This window comes from Lissotriton helveticus, chromosome 7, assembly GCF_964261635.1.
Source record: "Lissotriton helveticus chromosome 7, aLisHel1.1, whole genome shotgun sequence".
Classification (NCBI taxonomy): domain Eukaryota; kingdom Metazoa; phylum Chordata; class Amphibia; order Caudata; family Salamandridae; genus Lissotriton; species Lissotriton helveticus.
Window position 1 is genome coordinate 143453368 of NC_136068.1, and position 26363 is coordinate 143479730.

Genomic DNA, 26363 nt, shown 5'->3' on the forward strand with positions numbered 1-26363 from the left:
TCCATCTAAGGTTGGTCTCAGACATTCTGCTCTTAGGCAACTTCTAAACTCCTTATCGAGGGGTTTATGAAGCCTGGATGCCATGTACGCTGCCACTTTAGGAGCCGGAACCAATTCCGCTGACCGAGGGTGAAGTAGGTCATCAGGGTTTAGCATATCACTGCCTGCGTCAGGTTCTGAGGGTTGGTCTAACTTCGCCGGGCGCCATGGCCTGCCTGAGTCACCATCGCCATCAGAGGTCTGGGGGTAGAGTATCGGGGAAACCTGAGTGTCCCGCCAGATCATCTGAGGGGCGATTAGGTGTTGGGGCGGGGGCTGGATGTCCATAAAAGCCATTTTTAGACGGGCAAACACATCAATATCCACTCCTGCGTCCTCTACGCCCTTCCTTTTGGGGTCTAGGGCGGAGGTGTAGGGCTGCCCTGGAGGTAGGGGGTTCTGTGCCCCCGACTGGTCTTCCCTTGAATCCAGGGGTTGCAGACACTGGGCCTGAAGTTGTGTAATTTTCCTCTCCAAGGACTCCACCACCATTGAAACCGCCTTGAGGATGGAGGAGTCCATAACCAGACAAATATTATCAATAGGCAGGTATGTAACTTCCTCCTCCTCATAACATTGTTAATCAAAGACCTCCATAATGCTTAACGTGAGGACTATAGTCAAAAAGGGGCTAATATAGGGAATTTCCCTGCAGATTTGGAGACCCTTCGGGTGTATCTTATACAATGTGGGACCTTACTCCATACTGTTATTGAGGGTGTTGATCTGCCTGGGCTGGTCCTCTGAACACAGAGTTCGAGGCATGTGGGCTGCTGAATTCATATCTATAGCATAGATCGCCGCCTAGTGTTGGGTCCGGATGATTGCACATTGTTGTCCTGGAAGAGTCTTCGAAGTATCACGAGATAGGTGGCTCCTCCCCTGGACTACAGTGCGCATGGGCATCGACTCCATCCCCAGATTGTTTTTTTCCGCCATTGGGTTCGAATGTATATTCAATATCTCCAGTTCGGAATCGATATAGACTTTTCTTAAGGCCCGAAGCCTTTTCCTATACCGTCGGTATTGTCTTGCGTTCGGTGCCCAGCTCTGTTCCGGCTCAGTTCCCGAGTCGGACATCCAGAGGAGTCGCGTGGCTCTTCGGTGCTCGAGGCCCAGTCAACGCAACCAGACTTTAGACGACATCATGGAACGGAGCCCGTTCAAGAAATGTCCCGTGTGCGGATCGAAGTATCCCCACATCGACGTCCACCCGGTGTGCAACAAGTGCCTCTCGCCGGATCACGATGAAGCCAACTGTATGGCTTGTTCCCGTTTTCGATCCAAGAAGACGATTCGACTTCGGCGCGTGGTGCGCCTGGAGGCCCAGCAGTCGGCCCCGGCACCGGTGGACATCTTCGAGAGGGAAGAAGCAGACGAGCCAGAAGATCAAGAGCCGATTTCAACTCCAGCGGAGGAGATCGACTACAACTACGACGCAGACGTCGAAGTGCTTGATACAGAAGAAGTCGTCGACGAGGTAGGAGACGACAATGAGGCCTATGGGGCCACGGAAGATAGCTCAGGCGACGAGCTATGCCCCGTTCGAACAATAACTAAGGCTCAGGTCGAGGGATCGCCACATGGCCTTACCCAAGACCTTACACCCAGATCCACGGCCTCGCCTACGGGCCCGGCTACGGACACTTCTACGGAGCCGCCGTTGGTCAAACCGAAACCGAAAGTGAAAGCTTCGGTGTCGACGAAAACGAAAGTGATGGAGACGCCCTCGAAACAGAAGACGTCTGTCCCTCTGGCCGCCTCCTCGTCTTCCGACATGTCGGGGCAGCCGAAGCCGAAGAAGGCTGTTGACCCGGTGAAGTCGACCAAGGGCGTCGAGCCGAAGTCGGTCAAGGGCGTCGAGCCCAAATCGCTCAAGGGCGTCGAGCCGAAGACTGGGGCGCCGAAACCAATTGTCGAAGCCGTCGGCGCCGAAGGCCGTCGACACAGTTGAAGAACACGGCACACCTAAGAGGGCTGATCCCGCGCATCGGCCGGAGAAAGCCAAGACATCGACGCTCGAGTCTGCACACGCTGGTGGACCGAGGTCGACGAAACCGTCCGCATCCTTCAAAAAGCAGGTGTCGGACTCATTGCAACGCATCAGGAACAAGGCTTCTGCGGTCGATCCGAAGGATGCTTCCACCCCGAAGCAAGTTGCCAAAACGCCAAAGTCCTCGGCGCCACACCTGTTCACGTTACCGCCGAAGGTGGCACCGAAGGCGTTCGCACCAAAGCCGGTCGACGAGGCGCCCATGCAGGTGTCTGCGGGGTCGAAGCCTTCTCAGCCACTTGGGAGCTCGAAGCATCGACAACCCCTGATGGAGGAGCAGTCGGAACACTTTATCGACGCCGACACCGGTAAACTTACCCTCTACAAGAGAAAGATCAAGGCGGGACAGCCTATGGAGTCCTGCACAATTCCTTTGAAGCGCAAAAAGCCTTCTACGGATTCCCCGGTTCTGGTTGAGCCAATTGCTCCACGTACTCGAACAGTTGCTACACCCTCACCCACTTATTCAGATGTGGAGACTGGGGAAGGTGATGATGAGGAGTATAACTTCCCTGCCAACACTGATCCTGAGGATCACCAGGACTCTTGGGCAGATGCAGGGGACACAGGGGATCAGCAAACTGCCCTGGACACTCAGGTGTACAATGTCAAAACCTCTCCTACTGAGGATTCTGCAGCATTTAATGCTCTAATTGAGAGGGCGGCTAAAAACCACGACGTCCAGCTGCATGCTGACCCTATTGAAGTGGACTTCCTCTTTGATACCTTTTCCACAGCAGAAACGACTGTCAAAACTCTCCCAATGTTAAAAGGGGTTCTAAAACATGCTGCAGACATTTTTAAAGAACCCACACGTGCCAGTGTTATCAACCCTAGGATTGAAAAAAAGTATAAGCCGGCACCTGGCGACCCTACCTACATCAAGGGCCAGTTGCCATAGGACTCTCTGGTTGTTTCTAATGCCCGGAAGAGGGCAAATTCACAGACCACTGGTGATGCTCCTCCCCCTGACAAGGAATCTAAAGTGCTAGAAGCATCAAGGAAGAGGGTGGCGGCTCAAGCGGCCAATATCTGGCGTATTTCAAACACTCAGGCACTCTTGGCCAGATATGACAGGGAACACTATGATACACTAGAGACCATGTTACAACATCTACCAGATCAGTATAAAGAGGCAGCGGAGATGCTCATTCAAGAAGGGAAGCTCATCTCCAACGCTTCTATTAAATGTGGCGGACACCGCAGCAAGGGCCATTAACACTAGTGTCATGTTGCGACGTCAGGCCTGGCTCAGAATCTCCGGGTTCAAGCCGGAGATACAAACCACCATCAGCCTGTAAACCCTGATAGATTATTTGGTCCTGAGGTGGATACCACCCTGGAAAAAATAAAGAAGGATACCGAAACTGCAAAGACCATGGGGGCTCTCCAGTCCCAACAGTTTCGGGGCAATACTTTTTGTCGCTCAAGCAATAGAGGTGTTTCCAGAGGCCGGATGTCCCAGCAAACGCAATACACTAAAGGTGGGGAGCAGTCCTCTTACACCAAGCAGAGTAGAGGCGGCTCTCGGGGCAACAGCACCAAGGGCAGAGGTCGTGGAAACAACAACTCCCGCTCCTCCGCCCCCAACAAACAGTGACGCCCTGTCACTGCCCCCGACCATACAACACCTGTCAGGGGGAGACTCCAGCAGTTCCTACCGGTCTGGAAATCCATCACCACAGACAGGTGGGTCAGAAAACTTATCCAGTACGGTTATTGTCTGGAGTTAACATCCACTCCACCCAACTTGCCACCAAAACACCGTCCTATGTCCACAGAGCATTTGCACTTATTGCAGCAGGAGGTACTCGTCATGCTGCAAAAAGGGGCAATCGATCTCGTGCCGGTGGAGGAAGAAGGCACAGGAGTGTACTCCCTGTACTTCTTAATCCCGAAGAAGGACGGGTCCCTCAGACCCCTAAACCAGTATTGTTGGACAGGCCGCATGTTCGAGCTGTCCCCCCTCCCCGCAATGGGACCAGGACCCTGGCTCTCCCTGCATCCCCAGCCAGAGTCCACCAACGACCACCCGAAGTACCCTGCAATCCCTCCACTACAAGACACCAGCTCCGGACCCAGCTGGCCCGGGTCACCATCTACCCCACGACATCGACCCGGCCGCCATCTTGGGGCACTGCAGCACGAGGCCGCGTGGCCTCAACTCGACCCTAACCCCGGGCCCGGCCGGCCCCGACATCGAGGCCCCACCATCCTCCCAGGAGGCAGAGTGACCACTTGGCGAGTCAATGGGAGAAGGAATCGTCAACGGCTCTCCTCCGCCAGGTGTCGATCACCCCAGGCCGCCTGGGCGCTGGCTCCACCCCCCTGCTGGGTGTCTGGACTCCCTCATCCCGGACCTCCCGGCCCCCAGGCGCGAGGGTCCGGACATCAAAGGGGACCAGACCTATAACTGGGGCAGGACCAGACCAGGAAGGCAGTTGTATCCTGGAGTCGAGAGACCCGAGAAGAACTCATCCGTGACTTGGCCTGCTGGCGCTGCCGCGGCCCTCTGCCCCGTGAAACCATCGACTTGGCCTGCTGGCGCTGCCGCGGCCCTCTGCCCCGTGAAACCATCGACTTGGCCTGCTGGCGCTGCCGCGGCCCTCTGCCCCGTGAAACCATCGACTTGGCCTGCTGGCGCTGCCGCGGCCCTCTGCCTCGTGAAACCATCGTCTTGGCCTGCTGGCGCTGCCGCGGCCCTCTGCCTCGTGAAACCATCGTCTTGGCCTGCTGGCGCTGCCGCGGCCCTCTGCCTCGTGAAACCATCGTCTTGGCCTGCTGGCGCTGCCGCGGCCCTCTGCCTCGTGAAACCATCGTCTTGGCCGGCTGGCGCTGCCGCGGCCCTCTGCTTTATGAGACTATCACCTTGGCCTGCTGGCGCTGCCGCGGCCCGATCCACAGACACTCCAGCTCGAGGATTGTGAGCTCGCCTTTTTACCCCTACCTGTACCGATCCGGTACCAAGACTGTCCCGCTACCCCCTTTCCCTACAGAGACTAGAAGTGAGAGGACCCCCGGGTCCAAGATATCCTGTATCGCTGATATCCTTGCCTTAAGAACCTTATATAAAGCCTTGAACTCGACTTGGTGTGGTGCCTGTTTGTGGGGAGGGAGGTAACTTGTCTGTACGATCGCCGGAGACGGTCCCCCCCCCCCCCCCCCCCGGGGATCTCTCCCTCGGTATCCGGCCGACCCTCAGGGTCCCCGTCTAACATTGGTGGCCAGCGACGGGATCCGAACCTACGCATAATCGTACAGAAAGTCACTCGCCCCACCACACACAACAACCATGTCAATAGAGAGCGGAACAACGGAAAAATTTCAGATGGAAAAATTGGAAGACTACAACCACCGGGAACTGAAGCAATATTGCATAGAACTTGGACTTCCAACCACAGGTCTTAGCACAAAGGAAGACTTCAAACGAGCCCTAGAAGCTTGGGCAGAAACGGGTACGGCCGTACCCCGAACACAAACAACCGAAACGAGCCCCGCACCAACTAAAGAAAGAGCGGATCTCTCCCTGGAAGAGATCCGAGAAAGAGAAAAAACCAGACTCCACGAATTAGAACTTGCCCGACTTCGCTTGGATGGGGAACTCAAGCTGGCAGAACAAAAAATAACCCTGGAACACTTACGGCTCAGGGAAGAGCGGGAAGACAAGCAAAGACAGAGGGAGCTAGAGGAAAAGAGACTAGAGTACGAACATGAGCGCAATCTCAAAGCACTGGAGATCCAGAAACAGAATAAAGACCTCGGGCTCCCCGAACGACCGACCCCGTCTGCCTCGACCGAACCCAAGGTTCACATCCCCAAAGATGTCATCCGGGAATACCACAAGAACGATGATATCCAGCAGTGGTTTAAAGCCTATGAGGTGGCAATGACCTCCCACCGGATTCCCCGAAGCGATTGGGGAGCCGGATTATGGGGGAGGTTTGTCAACGAAGGGCGGGACGCCCTGCTGCAACTCCCGGACCAGCTGATGACCTCCTACGACCACATGAAGGCCGCCCTCCTCACTCGATACGGGCTCACACCTGAGATGTACCGCCAACGGTTCCGCGACTGCAAACGGATTCCGGGTACAACTTGGGTGGAGTACGTGAACTTTTTTAGCCGAGCCTTCGAGGGGTGGATCAAGGGCAACAAAGTAACCACCTACGAACAACTCTTTGACCTTATCGTATGGGAACACCTGTCGAACAACTGCTTCGTGGAGCTCCGGCAACACCTCCTGGACAGCAAGCTAACCGACCCTCGACAACTCGCCGCCGAAGCCGACCGGTGGGAAAGCACCCGAGTTGGCCGGAGCGCACCCAGCGAAGTATCCAGATCGTATCGCCCCCGAGGGGGAGGAGGAGGTCGGGGGAGAGACCCCGGCCCCTCGTCACCCCCCAGAAACCCCTCGACCCCGGTTGGCCGGGGAAGCCCTGCCGTCCGGGCCGGTTTCCGGGCCAACATTACGTGCCACAGGTGCCAGCGACCCGGCCACTACGCCAGTGATCCCAACTGCCCAAAGAATCCGAACACTACTCCCCGCCAAGTTGCAGCGGCGGCCCTAGGGGAAGAAATAATCCCGGAAGACCAAGAGGAGTACGAGACCGATCCCTCTGAATGGGCACCCGCCGCCATGGCACTGGTCTGCTTAGGGGAGAGAGACATGATTCCGCGGGCCCCCCTTCCCGCCAACACACAGAAGTACGGTCAATGGGTCAACATCAATGGCCGCCGGGCGGAAGCCCTCCGCGACACCGGGGCCAGTGTAACGGCGGTCCGACGCCACCTCGTCACTCCAGACCAAATCTTGCCGAACATTCTTTGCCCTGTTCGATCAGCCGACAACTCCGAAAGCCTATGCCACATGGCCTGCGTCCCCTTCGAGTGGGGAGGAGTAACAGGGATGTTAAAAGTGACTGTCCGCGATGATGCCCCCGTGGACTGCCTCCTAGGAAACGACCTTGAAAGTTCTCCCTGGGCAGCTGTCGAACGGAGGGAGCACCTGGGGATGCTTGGCCTCCCCGAATGGGTCTGCGTCACGACCCGGTCCATGACCGCCCGCGCGGTCCCCAGCCCAGAAGAGCCCGAGTGGCCAGAACCTCCTCCCGCGCTCATCCCAGAGGAGGCCGCCCCAGAAGCCATTCCCTTGACCCAAACCGAAGAAGGACCCGACCAGCTTCGGGACGTCCCTGACCTGGCACAATGGCGGCAGGAGGGAGGCCCCACGCAGGAACAATTCCGGGCCGAGCAAAAAACCTGTCCTTCTCTCGAAGGACTCCGGCAGCAAGCCCTGGCCCAGAGCACCGGGGATACCTCGGGGGCCCACTGGATCTACTGGGACCAAGACCTGCTCTACAGCGAGCAGAAAATTGCAGAACTAGGGGCCAGTCGGGTGCTGGTGGTGCCCCTTCGCTTCCGAGACTTCCTCCTGAACTTAGCCCACGATGTCCCCCTTGCCGGACACCTGGGGCAGGATAAAACCTACGACCGCCTGGTGACCCATTTTTTCTGGCCCCACATGCGGAAGGATGTCACCAACCACTGCAAGGCCTGCCCCACCTGCCAGGCCAGCGGAAAAAGTGGCCGAAAAATCAAAGCACCATTACAACCCTTTCCTGTCGTCACCACCCCGTTTGAACGAGTGGGAATAGACATTGTGGGGCCCCTCGACCCTCGAACAGCCCAAGGACACCGGTTCATCCTGGTCCTTGTAGACCACGCCACCCGCTATCCCGAGGCCATCCCTCTTCGGACTGTGACGGCCCCCGTGGTGGGCCGGGCCCTGATGGGGATCTTCTCCCGGGTGGGGTTCCCCCGGGATGTCGTCAGTGACAGGGGCACGAACTTTATCTCCAGATATATGAAGTCCCTCTGGCAGCAATGCGGGGTCACCTACAAATTCACGACCCCCTATCACCCGCAAGGAAACGGACTGGTCGAGAGATTCAACCGCACCCTCAAGGGGATGATTATGGGTCTAGAAGAACCCCTTCGACGCCAGTGGGACGTACTGCTGCCATGCCTCCTGTTTGCCTATCGGGAGGTCCCGCAGAAGTCCCTCGGCTTCAGCCCCTTTGAACTACTGTACGGACACCCCGTCCGGGGCCCCCTCAGCCTAGTCAAGGAAGGTTGGGAGCAGCCTCCCCAGAAAACTCCCCCGGACATCTACCGGTATCTCCTGGCTCTCCGCAACCAGACCCGGCGGTTCCGAGACACCGCCAAAGCCAACCTCGAGGCCAGTCAGGAGGACATGAAGAGGTGGTACGATCAGCACACGTCCTCCATTGAGTTCGAACCTGGACAACAGGTCTGGGTGATGTCCCCGGTTGAGCCCTGTGCCCTCCAAGACAGATGGTCCGGGCCCTTCAAGGTAATCGAACGCAAGGGGCCCGTCACCTATTTAATCGACATGGAGACTGCCCGGAACCCCCTACGGGTCCTCCATGCCAACAGGCTCAAACCCCATTTTGTGCGATCCGAACTCAGCCTCCTAATGGCTACCGATACTGGGACAGAAGAAGACTCCGAACCCCTTCCGGACTTACTGAGGGCCCTCGAGCAGGATGGCTCAGTGGAAGGGGTCCAGCTCTCCGAGGCCCTGTCCCCGGAGCAACGCCAAGACTGCCAAACGCTCCTGAGGCAGTTCGCCTCCCTGTTCTCCCTCACCCCCGGAGTCACCCCCTGGTGCCTCCACGATGTGGACACCGGGGACAGCCCTCCTATTCGACACCGAGCATACCGCGTACCAGACCGGGTACGAGCCTGCATCCAGACCGAGGTGTCCAAGATGCTGACCCTAGGAGTGATCGAACCCTCAGACAGTCCCTGGGCGAGCCCAGTCGTCCTGGTTCCCAAGGCAGCTGCCCCGGGCGTTGCCCCTGAGCTCCGGTTCTGCGTGGACTATCGAGGGCTGAATGCAGTTACCCGGACCGACGCTCATCCCATCCCCCGGGCAGACGAGCTAATTGACCGGATGGGGGCCGCCCGCTACCTGAGCATCTTCGACCTAACAGCGGGCTACTGGCAGATCGGCCTCACCCCTAGGGCCCAAGAACGATCCGCCTTCTCTACCCCAGACGGGCACTACCACTTTAAAGTCATGCCCTTCGGCATGAAAAACGCCCCGGCAACGTTCCAACGGCTGGTAAACCAGGTACTGGCGGGCCTGGAAGACTTCAGCGCCGCCTACCTGGACGACATTGCTGTGTACAGCCACCAGTGGACCGACCACCTCCGCCACCTGCGGGAGGTTCTACACGCCCTCCAGCAAGCCGGGCTCACCATCAAGGCCAGCAAGTGCCAAGTTGGCCAAGGGTCCGTGACCTACCTGGGACACCAAGTGGGAAGCGGGCTGGTGGCCCCTCTCCAACTCAAGATTGCTGCCATCCAGGCCTGGCAACCCCCTACGAGCCAAACGGAGGTCCGGGCCTTCCTGGGGCTCACCGGATACTACCGGCGGTTCGTGAAGGACTATGGCAGCATCGTGGGGCCCCTCACAGAGCTCACCTCCAAAAAGAGCCGCAAAACCGTCAACTGGACCCCGGACTGCCAATCAGCCTTCGAGAAGCTAAAGACCGCCATGTGCACGGCCCCCGTGCTCCAGGCTCCCGACTACAGCCGGGAATTCATTGTGCAGACGGACGCCTCCGATCATGGTGTGGGGGCCGTCCTCTCCCAACTCAACGCCGAAGGGGTCGACCATCCGGTGGTCTTCATCAGCAGACGCCTCTTGCCCCGAGAACAGCGCTGGAGCACCATTGAGAGGGAGGCCTTCGCCGTAGTCTGGGCACTCAAGAAGCTCCGGCCATACCTCTTCGGCACCCACTTCCGGGTGCAAACAGACCACCGACCCCTGCAATGGCTGATGCAAATGCGGGGGGAGAACCCGAAGCTGTTGCGCTGGTCCATCTCCCTGCAGGGGATGGACTTCACGGTGGAACATCGTCCAGGCCAGGACCACGCCAACGCCGACGGCCTGTCACGCTTTTTCCGCCTCAGCGAGGAGAGTCCCCAGGAAGATGGCTGACTCTCCCCGCCTTCAGCTGGGGGGGACGCATGTTGGACAGGCCGCATGTTCGAGCTGTCCCCCCTCCCCGCAATGGGAACAGGACCCTGGCTCTCCCTGCATCCCCAGCCAGAGTCCACCAACGACCACCCGAAGTACCCTGTAATCCCTCCACTACAAGACACCAGCTCCGGACCCAGCTGGCCCGGGTCACCATCTACCCCACGACATCGACCCGGCCGCCATCTTGGGGCACTGCAGCACGAGGCCGCGTGGCCTCAACTCGACCCTAACCCCGGGCCCGGCCGGCCCCGACATCGAGGCCCCACCATCCTCCCAGGAGGCAGAGTGACCACTTGGCGAGTCAATGGGAGAAGGAATCGTCAACGGCTCTCCTCCGCCAGGTGTCGATCACCCCAGGCCGCCTGGGCGCTGGCTCCACCCCCCTGCTGGGTGTCTGGACTCCCTCATCCCGGACCTCCCGGCCCCCAGGCGCGAGGGTCCGGACATCAAAGGGGACCAGACCTATAACTGGGGCAGGACCAGACCAGGAAGGCAGTTGTATCCTGGAGTCGAGAGACCCGAGAAGAACTCATCCGTGACTTGGCCTGCTGGCGCTGCCGCGGCCCTCTGCCCCGTGAAACCATCGACTTGGCCTGCTGGCGCTGCCGCGGCCCTCTGCCCCGTGAAACCATCGACTTGGCCTGCTGGCGCTGCCGCGGCCCTCTGCCCGTGAAACCATCGACTTGGCCTGCTGGCGCTGCCGCGGCCCTCTGCCTCGTGAAACCATCGTCTTGGCCTGCTGGCGCTGCCGCGGCCCTCTGCCTCGTGAAACCATCGTCTTGGCCTGCTGGCGCTGCCGCGGCCCTCTGCCTCGTGAAACCATCGTCTTGGCCTGCTGGCGCTGCCGCGGCCCTCTGCCTCGTGAAACCATCGTCTTGGCCGGCTGGCGCTGCCGCGGCCCTCTGCTTTATGAGACTATCACCTTGGCCTGCTGGCGCTGCCGCGGCCCGATCCACAGACACTCCAGCTCGAGGATTGTGAGCTCGCCTTTTTACCCCTACCTGTACCGATCCGGTACCAAGACTGTCCCGCTACCCCCTTTCCCTACAGAGACTAGAAGTGAGAGGACCCCCGGGTCCAAGATATCCTGTATCGCTGATATCCTTGCCTTAAGAACCTTATATAAAGCCTTGAACTCGACTTGGTGTGGTGCCTGTTTGTGGGGAGGGAGGTAACTTGTCTGTACGATCGCCGGAGACGGTCCCCCCCCCCCCCCCCCCCCCCGGGGATCTCTCCCTCGGTATCCGGCCGACCCTCAGGGTCCCCGTCTAACAAGTATATTCTCTCAGAACATTTTCTCATGCTGACGCTGCAGCAGGTTCTTCCGTTGCTCAATCAGGGAGACTTCCTCGCAACCTTGGATCTCAAGGATGCATATTTTCACATCCCACTACATCCATCACACAGAAAATACCTCAGATTCACCATTCAGAATCAGCATTATCAATTCAAGGTCCTCCCTTTCGGGGTGACCACAGCGCCCAGGGTGTTCACGAAATGCCTGGCGACAGTGGCTGCGCACCTCAGGAGGCAGAACGTTCACGTCTACCCTTATCTGGACGACTGGCTTGTCCAAGCAAAGTCGGCACAGCAGTGCGCCGCCAACATGTCCCACACCATTCACCTTCTTCACAATCTGGGATTCTCACTGAATTATCCGAAGTCGCACCTTCAGCCAGCCCATGTGCGGCAGTATCTGGGCGCGACGATAGATACTCTGGCAGCCACAGCTCAGCCAAATTCTGTGAGGATCAACAGCATTCAGTCACTGATCCAGAAGTTCAGACCGCAACACTCGCTTCCAGCAAGAGTGTTCATGCAGTTGATAGGCATGATGGCCTCCTGCATCTTCATAGTCCCGCACGCGAGGCTACATATGCGTCCGCTCCAAGAATGCTTGGCTCATCAGTGGACTCAGGCTCAAGGACAGTTGAACGACCTAGTGTTGGTGACCGGTCGGGCATACAGCTCTCTGCATTGGTGGAATCCACACAACCTTTGCAAGAGCCGACCGTTCCAGGAGCCTGTGCCACAGATTATCCTGACGACGGACGCATCTCTCCAGGGATGGGGAGCTCATGTACTCCACTACACGGTGCGGGGACTATGGACAACGCAGCAAAAGAAGATGCACATCAACTACCTAGAACTGATGGCAATCTTCATGGCACTTAAGGCATTCATGGTACATCTGTGCAACAAAGTCGTGTTGATCCGGACGGACAACATGACGGCCATGTACTACATTCAAAAGCAGGGAGGTACACACTCTCCACAGTTGTCTCATCTGGCTCAGAGCATGTGGAAGTGGGCCATTCAGAGGAACATCTTCCTCATGGCGGAACACCTCCCGGGCAAGGACAATCAGATGGCGGATCTGCTCAGCAGGTACAGCCACCAGATGCACGAGTGGGAGTTACATCCATCAGTACTCCGCCCGTACTTGCAGCAGTGGGGTCATCCAGAGATAGACTTGTTCGCCACAAGGGAAAACGCAAAATGCCAAAGCTTTGCCGCCAGGTTCCCGCACCCACAGTCGCAGGGCAATGCGATATGGATGAACTGGTCAGGCAGATTTGCGTACGCTTTTTTCCCCCAGCACCTCTCCGCTGGTGGCACGAAAGCTAAAGCAACACTCGATGACACTCATCCTGGTTGCTCCAACGTGGGCACGCCAACCATGGTACACCACGTTTCTAGAACTCTCCGTGGTACCGCATCAAAGGCTACACCTCACACCCAGGCTTTTGACGCAGAGCCATGGCGACATTCAGCATCCAGATCCGCAACAGCTCAACCTGGCGATCTGGCTCCTGAAGTCTTAGAATTTGGCTACCTTAACTTGCCTCCCGACTGCATGGATATCATACGGGAGGCGAGGAAACCCACCACCAGAGCTTGCCATGCAGCAAAATGGAAGCGGTTTGTCATTTACTGTGCAGAACACAACATCAACCCGCTAGATGCATCTACTCACTACATCATTTGTTATTTGTTACATCTTTACAAATGCAATCTAGCATATGCTTCCATTCGGATACACTTATCCGCCATAGCGGCTTATCTCCAAAACAGGCAGCGTCTCTCGGTTTTCAGAGTGCCTGCCGTTAAGGCTTTTCTGGAAGGGTTGAAACAAGTCATTCCTCCCAGGACCCCACCAGCTCCTGTATGGAACCTTAATGTGGTCCTCACCAGGCTGATGGGCCCAACTTTTGAGCCTCTGCATTCTTGCGAGGTTCAGTTCTTAACATGGAAAGTGGCTTTCCTAATAGCCATCATGTCGCTGCGACGTGTAAGTGAACTCCAGGCGCTCACTGTACAGGAGCCATTCATACAGATTCACTCAAACAGGGTGGTGCTGCGCACTAACCCTAAATTTCTTCCTAAGGTAGTTTCACAGTTCCACGTCAATCAGACTATTGAACTACCTGTGTTCTTTCAAAACCCAGAGACAGTGGCCGAAAGAATGCTCCACACTCTTGACGTCAAACGAGCTTTGATGTACTACATTGATAGGACCAAAGATTTTAGGAAGACGAAACAACTCTTTGTTGCCTTTTCTGCCCAACACAAGGGCAATCCCATTTCCAAAGCAGGTATAGCCAGGTGGATCGTTAAGTGTATTCAGATTTGTTATCAAAAAGCTAAGCGCACTTTAACGGTCCCCCCGAGAGCCCACTCCACCCGCAAGTTGGGGGCCTCCATGGCTTTCCTTGGTAATATCCCTTTGGAAGACATTTGTAGAGCAGCCACATGGTCTACCCCACACACATTTACTAAACACTACTGTGTAGATGTGCACTCCAAGCAGCAAGCAGCTGTAGGGCAGACTGTTCTAAAGACACTTTTTCAAACATCTGCAGCTGGCACAGGCGGCCGCCGATAATGGAGGGACTGCTATGTATTCTATGCTATAGATATGAATTCAGCAGCCCACATGCCTCAAACTGAATATCCTACTTACCAGTATGCATCTGTTCTTGGCATGTAGGGCTGCTGACATTCATATCGCCCGCCCTCCTCCCCGGCGCCTGTAGCGGCTGCAGAATTTACACTTACTCTTAGCATGGTCATCGCTCACACTGTTACACTCCATCTTCGCCACAATGGCTAAAAACAATCTGGGGATGGAGTCGATGCCCATGCGCACTGTAGTCCAGGGGAGGAGCCACCTATCTCGTGATACTTCGAAGACTCTTCCAGGACAACAATGTGCAATCATCCGGACCCAACACTAAGCGGCGATCTATGCTATAGATATGAATGTCAGCAGCCCTACATGCCAAGAACAGATGCATACTGGTAAGTAGCATATTCAATTTGCCTTACCCGAGATACCGGTGTCAAGCTCCAGGCAGGGGCTCTTTGTTCTTTTACCAGCTGATAACTTTAAAGGAAAAACAGGCTTATCCTCATACTCGCACTTAGGCACAGCACGTAACAATACAAACATTACATATTATAAAAGCCAACCTTTTAGTCGGAGAGGTAAAACACTTAACTTGATGCTGCTGCTGCAGCAGCGAAAAAAGAGGAGGGTAGAGCGTCCTCAAGTGAAGGTCATCGATGATCCTGGCTCAGGATTGGAGAATGCTGTTGTTGGACCTTTTCTCTCCATTCTCCCTGGGCAGCATGGGAAATGTAGTTTTGTTTATGTTCTTGGTTAATGATGGCTGCTGTGATCAATAAAGTGGAGAAAGAACAGCCTAATCCGCACCCTCCGGTCCGGACATAGAATTTCAGCTTGACGCGCTTCTTTGACAGAGCAAACCCCTTAGTGATAATAGCTATTAAGGTTAGCACCCTTCATATTAAATCATTCATCTTTACGCGGTGGCCCCCATGAATAAATTCATCTTGCTGCACAGTAATGGCCCTCCTACGGTCAGATCTTAAATAGGAATTTTATTGCCTTTGAGATTAATGTTTTTTGTTTTAGTTACACTTTTCAGGACGCATGGGTAGCAAGCAGAAGAGTGAACCACTTTTTCAGTTACTATTTCACGAAAGTGGATTTTGTTTTTTCCGAGTTAAAACAGATTGTGTGGATTAGAGACTAAGAAGTGTTTATAGAAATGGAAGGTGAAAGCACTGCTCTCATCTTCTATCAACAGTATGCCTGTACCAGAAAACAATTGATGGTAGATGTTAGCTAGTATGAACCATGCCGTAGGGGCCAGCACAGGGGCAATAAGATTCACGGTGTCAAAACATCTCCTTCCAAGCATCTCCCTGCCACAAGCAGTTGGTAACACTAAAAATGTGGTTTACCCCACAACTGATCAGCCATATTTGGAGACAAAGCCTCTATCCAGACAGAGTGCTCACAGCATTTATTGCTTCAGTTGCCCACTCACTGTTATGTACACCGACTGATGCAATCGTACACTCACTTATCCATTCATTCCTGTATTCACTCATTCACTGCTGCGCTAATTATCAACTCCTAAACACACTCAGTCATTCACTGTCCCATTCATTTAATTGTATACACTCATTCATTCCATCCTGTTTCCTGTGCTGCATTCATTAACTTCTGCACACATTCACATCTCTTCACTCACATTATTATACTCATTCATTCACTACTAAACTAATTTGCTTATGTGAGCTACTGCTTCCTCTCTATAATAACTCATTTTTTTCACATTCACCTAAACACACACCAAACTCAATGCAGAAACAAGTATATGCTCAGAATGCCAAACATATTGCTTTTGCCAATGCTTGTAAACTGTGTATTTGATTTAACCCATTGTAACCTTACAAAGCTGATCAACTGTTTGGTGCCCCATTTTCACATTACTGTATTAAACTCTACCTTCTTTTCAAGTACTATGTCATACCTAAAATAAAATAAGTTTCTTTCACAAGATATTTCTCTCTATAAAACTATTTCATTTTTTGTAATTGTGCTGCTTGTTGTCCTAATTTTAGAGGGTACTGGAAGGCTGTTCTTTGAGTATTATCGGCTCCTGAACTACGCACGCCCCAAAGATGGGGAAGATCGACCCTTCTTCTGGATGTTTGAGAATGTCGTTAACATGAAGGCCGAAGACAAGAGAGACATTTCCCATTTTCTGGAAGTAAGTATCTGGATGTGTTGACTTTACTGAGTGCTTTTCACAAAGCCTGAATTTTCAACAAGCATAGTGCTTTAAATGGGCAGGTATTGCCAGGTGCTGGTACCTGCATTAGTCTTGTAGATGATTTCCATGTATAGTCATAAGCACTTGAATAGTCCTGTCCACGCGCGGGGACCGTGGAGCACTTCATTAGATAGATCTTTTTAAGTGGGTATTTTTCACCTTTCTTCAGGAAGATAGAGAGACAATTATGCAGCCTAAATACTTAGGCTACACTGGCCACATCTTCATCTTGAAGTGAAAAAAAGGTAGCCAGTATACTATATTTTGAGCAATTTTTTGTAGTGTTTAACACACAGAAGAATCCCCTTCACAAAACTCATTTTTAGGTCTCAGCCTGCGTAGGCTGAGCTTGCGCAGTCTCGCCGGCGAGGTCTTATGTCTCTTAGTGTGGGGCTTGAACCCGCCCCTCTTCTCCATTGGCTGGCTTCCTAAACGGAGGCCAGCCATTGGAGAAGAGGGGCGTCTGTCCGTTTAAGCCCCGTTATTTTGGGATTCGGGCCGTGTTTTTTCATGTTCTTTCTCTCCTCTTCCCATTGGCTGGAATTTTACATTCCAGCCAATGGGAAGAGGAGAGAAAGAAAACACGCCCCTGAATCCGAAAATGACCCTGCGTTTCTCCGAGGCATTTCTGCATGACCTCGGAGAAACATGGTGGTGTCATGGCGGAGCTAGCTTGTTGCTTGAGATGTCGAGGCAAAATAGGCTGATGTTCAGCATGCGTTTTTTGGGGTAAAATGGTGTAGTTCTTGTTTTTATATGCATCTCTCACTCACTCTGATTTCAGCGCTTTTCCTTACTCACTCATGCATGCTCCCGCTCACTGTCTAAACCACTCCGTTTCCTTTTCGCTTCCACCCACTTTCTCCATCTTTCATTCATTCCGTCTGTCTATTTTGACCCCCCTCTCTTGTTCCCCCCTTACTCCTTCCCTCCTCTCGCTTTCCCTCGCCTCCCCATTTTCTAGTTCTATCCTTTCCCCTACCCCGCATTGCCGAGGCACCGACAGGCCAGCGGAAGCCGTAGCCTTCCTTCCATTTCTCTATAGCCGTCAGTGTCAGAGGTCAACCCTGTCTACTGGGTATTAGCCACTCTACGTCGAAGTATTGTTTCTTACCGGAACAGGATGCGGCGCAGACATGTCCAGTAGGTTCCTCCCCCAGCAGCAATGGCGGGGATGTCTGAGCTGCGTGATGAGGGACAAACCTCCCCTCCCTTAAATACAGCTTCCCTTCTCTATTCACGGGACTCACGGGTTGTAGATCAGGGCTGTACGGCCTCATGCAACGCTCACAAAATGGCCCCTAACTTTCCCTGAAATGGTAATTCGACCAGTGCCCCTCAATGACAAGGCGTCCGCGTTATATCTACCATGGGGCCGGCTGCGTTCTGTTCTGTACTGACTATTCTACTTCAGGATAAACCGGAAGCGACTCCTTTCTCTCACTGACAGGGATCCAGGAGTGCTCTGGGGTTGGCGAACCACTCGCTTCCCCTACAAATATGGCCACTTGATTTAATTTTCCGTACTATAACCTGCACTGGAGAATCTGCCACGCTTCCTATGTAGAGGAAGTTATTTTACTCCAATTGCGTGCCATGCCGTGACGAGGACAGCAGTCGATGTATTATTCTACCCAAGAAAATGTAGAAGAAAGTATAACATTTCCCTTTCGTTATAAATGTAGCACTGACATTGAACTATTGTGGTAGTGACTTAGATACCCACAAATGTTCATCCGCCGTGTTGGTCTGAGGAACACCCTACCAGTAGAAGCCAAGCCAGACCTGATATTGCGCGACTCCCGCGGCGGAGCACGCCCCATGCATTGAGTTCTAAAAACAATTTTACCGATATTTTAAAATCGGCTGTATTTTAACCTGTTATATTTCTGTGTGGCTCCTACAACTATTTTAATTGCACTACTCTTTGCTCTTTCTCTCCTGAGGCGGAAAGCCGGGAGATCTCTCTCTGCTCTGACTGCTTTCGGATTGGGGGACTGCATGCCACATCCTTACCTCGGGGGCAGTCGAGCATCCTCCTCTCGCCCTTGATTCGCGCTGCTCTCCCCTGTCTCCCTTTCGCCGTCCTAAGATCTGGGCGCCCCCTACTCAGCTGATTACGAGCTGAGGGGCACGGTGGGACGGGGAGGCTGTGCATTGGTCCGGCGGCCATCTTGGGTGAGGCTGGCTTGCAAGTGGCTGACTAGGCTTGCTGCCTCACGGGCGGGACTATAAATCTAGACGGGGATGGCTCCGCGCAGCGGACGCGTGCAGCGGGCGCGCCTGTCCCGCGCTAAAGGAGCGCCTAAGGAGAGCCCGTCTGCGCCCGTCAGCGTCCCGGAGGTGGCCGGGGGCGGACGGGGGGACAACTGTCAGCTACAGTCAATTAGGTATTCTGCATTGCAGCTGTTGAGTTTGAGAGGGGGTAGAAATTGCGCCTGTTCGGTGCAGGGCCGTGGTTTTAGAGGGCATTTTCTCTGCAAAGGGTGTGGATGGTCTCTGCATGAGGCCCGGGGTGGGCGGGCCCCGGAAAACGTAGGAAACTTGTGTACACCCAGGTTGGGTCAGGGTTTGTCTGTGTGTAACTTTTCCTGTGCTCTTCTGAATACGAGATCCGTAAGCAAACATGCGCAGGACCTTTTTGACCTTCTTTCGGACTCTAAACCTGCCTGTCTTTTCCTAACAGAAACATGGTTGGGCGAGATATCCGGCCCGGATATCGCCAATGCTCTGCCCCCTGATTACTTCATGCTGCGGAAGGATCGGGGCTCGGGCAAAGGGGGGGGGTGTGGCTCTGGTGATTGACCGTCGCTTCGAGTGCTCTATTGTCCCCACAGATGACATCCCTGGGGCCGAAACTCTTGGTTTCTGCCTGACGATTTCACCAGCCCAATCCTGCGCTGGCTTGTTAGTGTACAGGCCCCCTGGGCCTATTGGGTCCTTTCACGAGGGGCTTCACACTGTGATATCGGCTATGAGTGTGCATTTTAAGCACTGCATACTTCTAGGTGATTTCAATATGCACATGGACTTGCCATGCGCACCCGACACCATAAAGTTGCTAGACACCACCAAACCTCTTGGCTTGCTACCTTATGTGGCCTCCCCTACTCACAACAAGGGGCATATGCTTGATCAGATCTTCTCCACATCTCCCATCACAGTTGCGCTTCCGCGACCTGTACTGTGGTCTGACCATTTCTTGGTCAATTTTGATATACAATTTAAATCAAGCCTTTCATCCAGAGGGACTGGTCCTATCTCCCCAGCTTTGTGTGCTTTTCACAAAGTCTCTCCTGATATGGTCACGCAGTATCTACTGTCCCATCCGTGCCAGTCTACTGGCGACTTGGAACAGGACCTGGACTTCTTTCAAACGTGGTTAGCGCAGTACCTTAAGGAGCTGGCCCCTCCTCAGCGGAAGCTCAGGAACTCTCAGCGCGCCTCGGCGCCTTGGTTCACGCCCATGCTTAATGCTAGTCGTAGGCTTTGTAAGAAGGCCGAACGAGCTTGGTGCTTAAATTATGACGAGCCCCTCAAGGAGGCTTATAGACAGTGCGTTAAGGGCTACCACAAGGCAATTTTTGTGGAAAAGAAATCGTACTTCGCCAGGAGGATTGAGGAGGCCTCTAATACCAGCAAAGAGATCTTTCTGATTGTAAAAGAATTTACCTCTCCAGCCTCTATCACTCCTAAACGTTCCTTTTCGAAGACCCTGGGTTACTCAATTGGCAAGCTTTTTTGCTAATAAGATCATCAGTATCCAGGCAACTTTCCCTCCAGTTGCTGGGGCAGCGTCTTCCATCCTGGCTCTACCCGTCCCCCAAACTGTGTCGGGGCAGCCCATGCTTGCTAATTTCCCTCCTATTGCTCTACAAGACTCGTTCGAGATTCTATCCCAGATGCGATCGGGATCACCTCTTGATCCCTGTCCGGCCAAGCATCTTGCCAAATTGGCACATGTGATTAACCCTATGGTCAATCCAATCTTGAATCTCTCCCTTGAGACAGGAGTCGTGCCCTCATCGTGGAAGGAAGCCTTGGTCCTTCCCCTTTTAAAGAAGCCGGCATTAGATCCAGCCATTCATGCCAACTACCGTCCTATTTCGCTGCTTCCGGTTCTGGATAAGGTGACCGAGAAGCATGTAGAGGCGGTCCTGGCGGATTTTGTGGAATCTCACGGCATCCTCCATTCTACCCAGTCCGGTTTTCGTGCTAACATGAGCACGGAGACGGCACTGCTTGAGGTGTCGGAAGCGATTAAGGAGGTCCAGGATAAGGGAGGAAAGGCACTGCTGGTGTTATTAGATCTGTCGGCGGCCTTTGACACCAGTCCTCATGGCCGCCTCTTGGCTAGACTCTTGGAGATTGGGTTAAGGGGAACGGTGTTCAGTTGGTTCGAGTCTTTTCTTTCGAATCGACAACAGACAGTCTGGGCCCCGCCTTTCTCAGCCGCAGTACCGCCATTGGAGGTTGGAGTCGATTCTCAGTCCCACCCTCTTTAACATCTATATGTCCCCTTTGGCGGTGCTGGCGGAGGCTTGTGGTGCCCAGATTGTCTCTTACGCCGATGACACCCAGCTTCTCTTCACCTGTGATAAGAACAGGGACTTTGATGGAGAGCTTATTAAGAACTGCTTGGGTGCGGTGTTCGGCTGGTTTCATATAAACCAGCTGAAATGCAACCCAGATAAATCTGAGGTCCTTTTTTTTGGGTGTCCTCCTGATCCCTGTTGGAGATCCTGGTGGCCGGCCGATATTCATCCCCCTTCTGCGGAGACGGGGATGGCAAAGAATCTGGGAGTCAAGTTGGACACCGGTCTGTCCCTTAAACCACAGATCCTGGGCCTGGTAGGACAATGCTTTGGGATACTGAGAATGCTCAGGAAATTCCTTCCTCTTCTATCCATTGCCCACAGGAAAAGCACAGTGCAGGCTTTGGTAGGTTCCAGGCTTGACTACGCTAACGTACTCTACCTTGGCCTCCCTGATTATCTTCTCTCACGCCTGCAGGTGGTGCAGAACTCGGCCGCTCGTGCCATCTTCGGCCTCGGCCGGAGGTCTCACGTTGCGGGCCTTCTGAAATCTCTCCACTGGCTTCCGATACGGAAACGCATCGAGTTCAAGACGCTGACCTTGGCATTTAAGGCACTCCATGGCTCTGGTGCAGGTTACCTAAGGAAGCGGTTGGGATTTCACATCCCATCCAGAGCACTTCGCTCGGCGTCCCTTTCACTGGCTACTGTCCCGGCAGTCAGGCGCGCTCGCATCGGGGGTCGCTCTTTTGGATACCTTGCTCCCCGAGCCTGGAATGCACTGCCATTGTCACTTAGGAAATGCGTGACCCTTTTGTCCTTTAGGAAGGAGTTGAAGACGTGGTTGTTCTGCAATTAACTCCCCTCGGCCGTGATGGTTGTGTTGTGTTGGGTCTGATAGCGCCGGGACACTCGGTCCGAGTAGCTGAGCTCTCAATAAAACTTTTATAACATAACATAACATAACATAACTATGTGTGGTGGCGACGTAGAGAAAACGCTGCCATCTCTGTAAAGGCAATAACAATATATAATGTTCCGTGACCATGAACAGGAAGGGCAGCTGTCACTTTAGGAGGGGTGAACTACAGTTGAAAATCAGACCGTGAATCTTTCCCATGATGTCCAACTCCTTATGTAAAGTCCTTATAAATATGTCATTCGTTTTACTGCACACCTTGCTTTGCTTGCCAAATTCTGTACTCTAACTTGTTGGGCGATCGCAGACGTTTCTCTTCCTTTATGGGCCATCCTTTCGAATAAAAGTAGTATTGAAATTGACATACATAGTTTCCGCAAAGAGGAAGGGTATGTTGATTGTTCGAGCAGATGATTGGTTTGCAAGCGAGTTAACCAAACTGCACTTGATTTAACTGGTTGGGCCCCACCATACTATCCAAATGGCAAAAAAGGGGGAAAGCCACTATTGACAGCTGAGTAATGTTTCTTCACGGTTCAAATCGGTAACCTGTAGCAAGTTTCTTGGATCTTTGGCAGGTCGTGAATGTTATGCCTAGCTCGTGATTGGAAGCTAAGTTTCGACAGTTACATTCTGTTTCTCATTTGATTGGTTTTGAGGCTATTTTGGCTATGTTACTGGTTGCTATGTAGTTGTTCTCCCCTGCGGTTGGTTACCATGGCCGTTCCCAGCACCGGGATTGGTTAAGGGGAGGGATATTGACTTTCCTGTTTTGTGGGCTGATCTCGGTAACCGTAAGTAGGTTTCAGCTATAGGTTCAGCCGTGCCCCTGCTGCGGAACTGCATGTGCGCCTTGGGGACCTGCGTGTTTGTTGTGGCTAAGGGAGTGCTGGCTATGTCCTCTTCCCAAGAGCCAGGGGATTCTGTAGGTAATAGGAAGATGGCGGGAAAGAGGCCAAGGAAGCCGAACTACACCTACGAGGAGCTGCAGCTGCTGATCCACACGGTGCACCACAACTACGACTTGTTGTACACGGAGGGTCAGAGGAAGAACGACCAGCGGCGCAAGGAGGTCTGGCACCCAGATCAGTTGACTGGGGGTGAGTGCTTGTATTGTCAACGCTCCGTCCATCACCACCTTTGGTTTTGCTTTGTTCGCCATAAGTTGGCAGGGTATGCTCAGACGTGAGTCCCTTGCTCACTTTGCCACTGGATTCAAGCAAGCCGGGCTGAAGACGGCTGTAATGCCAGAAACCGGTCCTCGGAAGCTTGTTTCCGGTCCAGGGAAGGCATGGCTTGGCAGTTCGGGCTGGACTGTTCCCATGAGGCACAGGGTCAGACTGATTTGCATATGGCCATGTCTGAACTGGGGTGGCAGAGTGGGCTAAAGAACGGTGATGGATTAAACCCACATCAGTCGACTGGGGGTGAGTGCTTGTATTGTCAACGCTCCGTCCATCACCACCTTTGGTTTTGCTTTGTTCGCCATAAGTTGGCAGGGTATGCTCAGACGTAAGTCCCTTGCTCACGTTGCCACTGGATTCATGCAAGCCGGGCTGAAGACGGCTGTAATGCCAGAAACCGGTCCTCGGAAGCTTGTTTCCGGTCCAGGGAAGGCATGGCTTGGCAGTTCGTGCTGGACTGTTCCCATGAGGCACAGTGTCAGACTGATTTGCATATGGCCATGTCTGAACTGGGGTGGCAGAGTGGGCTAAAGAACGGTGATGGATTAAACCCAGATCAGTTGACTGGGGGTGAGTGCTTGTATTGTCAACGCTCCGTCCATCACCACCTTTGGTTTTGCTTTGACCGCCTGGTGGAGTCCATCAATGGCCAGGGCGTGGTGGTGCGCACCAAGGACGAGCTGCAGCACAAGTACTGTGACTTGCGGGCCAAGGTGAAGAAGAAGCTGCACGAGATTCAACGGCAGTCGCAGGGTGGTGGAGATGGCATGCCAGTCTCAGTTTCCCTGGCATGGCTGGAGAAGCTGATTGCTGCCAACATCAACTGTGGCTTCTAGCAGCTACACTGCGCCCTTCCCGGTAAGCGTGCTTCTCTAGCCCCGTATAATAATTAATTTGATGTTATAAACATAAAGCAGCGATTGACAAAGCAACAAAATGTAGCAGTGCAAGCAGAAAGTAGATACGGTGGGAGTCCACGGTGACAAGAAACTAAAAGAACCTATAGAAACTGTGTAACATATGCAACTGTCAAAATATTAAAAATATTCAGTTTTCAAACACTACATTGCAGGAAAAATCTTCTGATTCTCCTAATCAAGCAACGGGAGGTAGATACGTATCCTCGAAAGAGAAAGAGAGGAAAATGCAGTTGAACTTTGTAGAATATCATAAAAGATTAAAATCCATTGTTTTAGTCCATGTACGTACATACATAACCTCTGAGGCATCCTAAAAGCAAAAGTAGTGACAGGTCACCTCAGATAAAAAATGAGACACAAGGTGCTGTTTTAGTGCTTGTCTTGCCTCTGTTCCTTGCTTGTCGTCGTTTTTTCTTGCCTCTGTTCCTTGCTGTTCATCGTTTTTTCTTGCCTCTGTTCTCTGCTTGTCTTCGTTTTTTCTTGCCTTTGTTCATTGCTCTGTCTCTGTGTGTGTGTGTGTGGGGGGGGGGGCTGTGTGTGTGTGTGTGTGTGTTGGGCTGTGTGTGTGTGGCTCTGTGTGTGTGTGTGGCTCTGTCTGTGTGTGTGTGTGTGTGTGTGGCTCTGTGTGTGTGTGGCTCTGTATATAGCTCTGTGTGTGTGTGTGTGGCTCTGTGTGTGTGTGTGTGTGGCTCTGTGTCCGCTAATGCTGTCTAATACTCTCTAATGCTCACCTATTGCCAATGTAAATGACAATACCATTTATTTATGTTAAAAAAAAAATGCCATTTGCAATGCCAATAGCTCTAACTTTAACAAAGCCGAGACCATTGCATTGTAAATGCTTGTTTCATGATAGAGATGAAAGGATAGGACAGAAAAGCCCAATAGGCTGCCCTTTTATATCTTAAAAATAGAAGCTGTGGAGTTGAAGTTGAAAGGATGAGGTAAGTACACGTTGACCAGGCGGTTTCTTGGCGCTGAGGACAAATGTAAAAGGAGAACTGCTCACTCAGCGAAGGCTTGTGAAAACAGCCAGGTCTTTAGCCGTTTGCGGAACTCCATGTAATGGGCCGTTGTTCTGATAGTAAGAGGTAAAGAATTTCAAAAGGAAGGGGCCAGATAAAAGAAGCTCAGGCCACCATGTTTCTTCCTTTTGAAGCGATGGATATGCAGGAGGTTTTTGGTGGAGGATTGAAGGTCACGAGTAGGGACATAGGACTTGAGTTTGGCAGATACAAACACAGGGGCAGAACCGGCTAAGGCCTTAAAGATCAGGCAGCCCAGTTTAAACACAGAACGTTCAGTGAGGGGTAGCCAGTGAAGGGATTTTAGAAGAGGGGTAGTGTGATGATATTTGGGAAGTTTGTAAACTAACCTTGCCGCTTGGTTTTGGATAAGTTGGAGACGGCAAAGCTCGTAGGCGGGTATACCGACATACAGAGCATTCGCGTAATCCAAACGCGAAATAACCATGGCTAGCAAGATTAGTTTAAGCGCCTCGATGGAAAAAAAGCGGGAAATTTTGCGTATGATGCGCAAATTAAGAAAACATGAGGATACCACAGCGCTAACTTGGTGATGCATAGAAAGGTCACTGCTGACCATAATGCCTAGGCTTTTAACAGTTTTGGAGGGAGAGGGGGAAGAACCAAGAGAAGGGGGCCAGAAGATGGAAGACTGGGAGCGCCACCGGTGAGTACCAGCTCGGTCTTTTCTGGGTTGAGCTTAAGAGGGTTCGAGCTCATCCAGTCACTGATAAAAGTCATGACAGATTGAAAATTGTGGATAGAAGAAGGAGAGGAAGAAATATTAAAGATAAGCTGGAGATAATCGGCATAGTTAAATACCGTGACATCCAGTTTGTGAAGGGCCAAGATAAGAGGGAGGATATAAAGATTGAAAAGGAGGGAAGAAAGAGAAGAACCCTGGGGGACACCACATGTGATGGAAAAAGCAGTGGCTGAAAAGCCAGCTAACTGAACGGCCTGCTGACGGTTCTCCAAGAATGAGGAGATCCAAGCCAGAGAGGATCCCCTTAGGCCTGCACTCTTGACACGGTTGACCAAAATAGCGTGGTCGACCATGTCAAATGCAGCCGAGAGATCCAGGAGAACCAAAGCCTGAGAAGAGTTAGCATCGGAGCCGCATCTAAGTTCGTCAAGAACAGTGGGGATAACAGACTCCGTTGAGTGCGCAGGATGGAAGCCCGCTTGATGGGGGTCCAAAAAAGTTGAAGTCTCAACAAAATAACTTAAACAGGATGTGACATGGCTCTCTAAAAGCTTCCCCAGGAAGGGGAGCATAGAGATAGGGCGGAAATTACTTGGAAAGGAGGGGTAGGCCCCTGTCTTCTTCAGGATGGGTATAACTTTAGCGGACTTGAAAAGGTCGGGGACCGTCCCCAGGGTGAGAGAATTATTAAGAAGTGAAAGAGGGGGGTCAGGACAAGCAGAAAAGACCTCTTTCATTAGGTGGACAGGGCAGCTGTCGGTG

At 53.1% G+C, this 26363-nt stretch overlaps 1 protein-coding gene across 12 annotated transcripts in view; it reads left to right on the forward strand.

Annotated features, from left to right (window-relative positions):
* DNMT3B (DNA methyltransferase 3 beta) overlaps window positions 1–26363 on the forward strand; it is a 791643-nt gene that overhangs the window by 657020 nt on the left and 108260 nt on the right. For all 12 annotated transcript variants that reach the window (XM_078651794.1, XM_078651798.1, XM_078651793.1 and 9 more), the window contains one exon: window positions 16101–16249. In XM_078651794.1, coding sequence (XP_078507920.1) covers window positions 16101–16249 — 149 coding nt within the window. The remainder of the gene's footprint in view (window positions 1–16100; window positions 16250–26363) is intronic.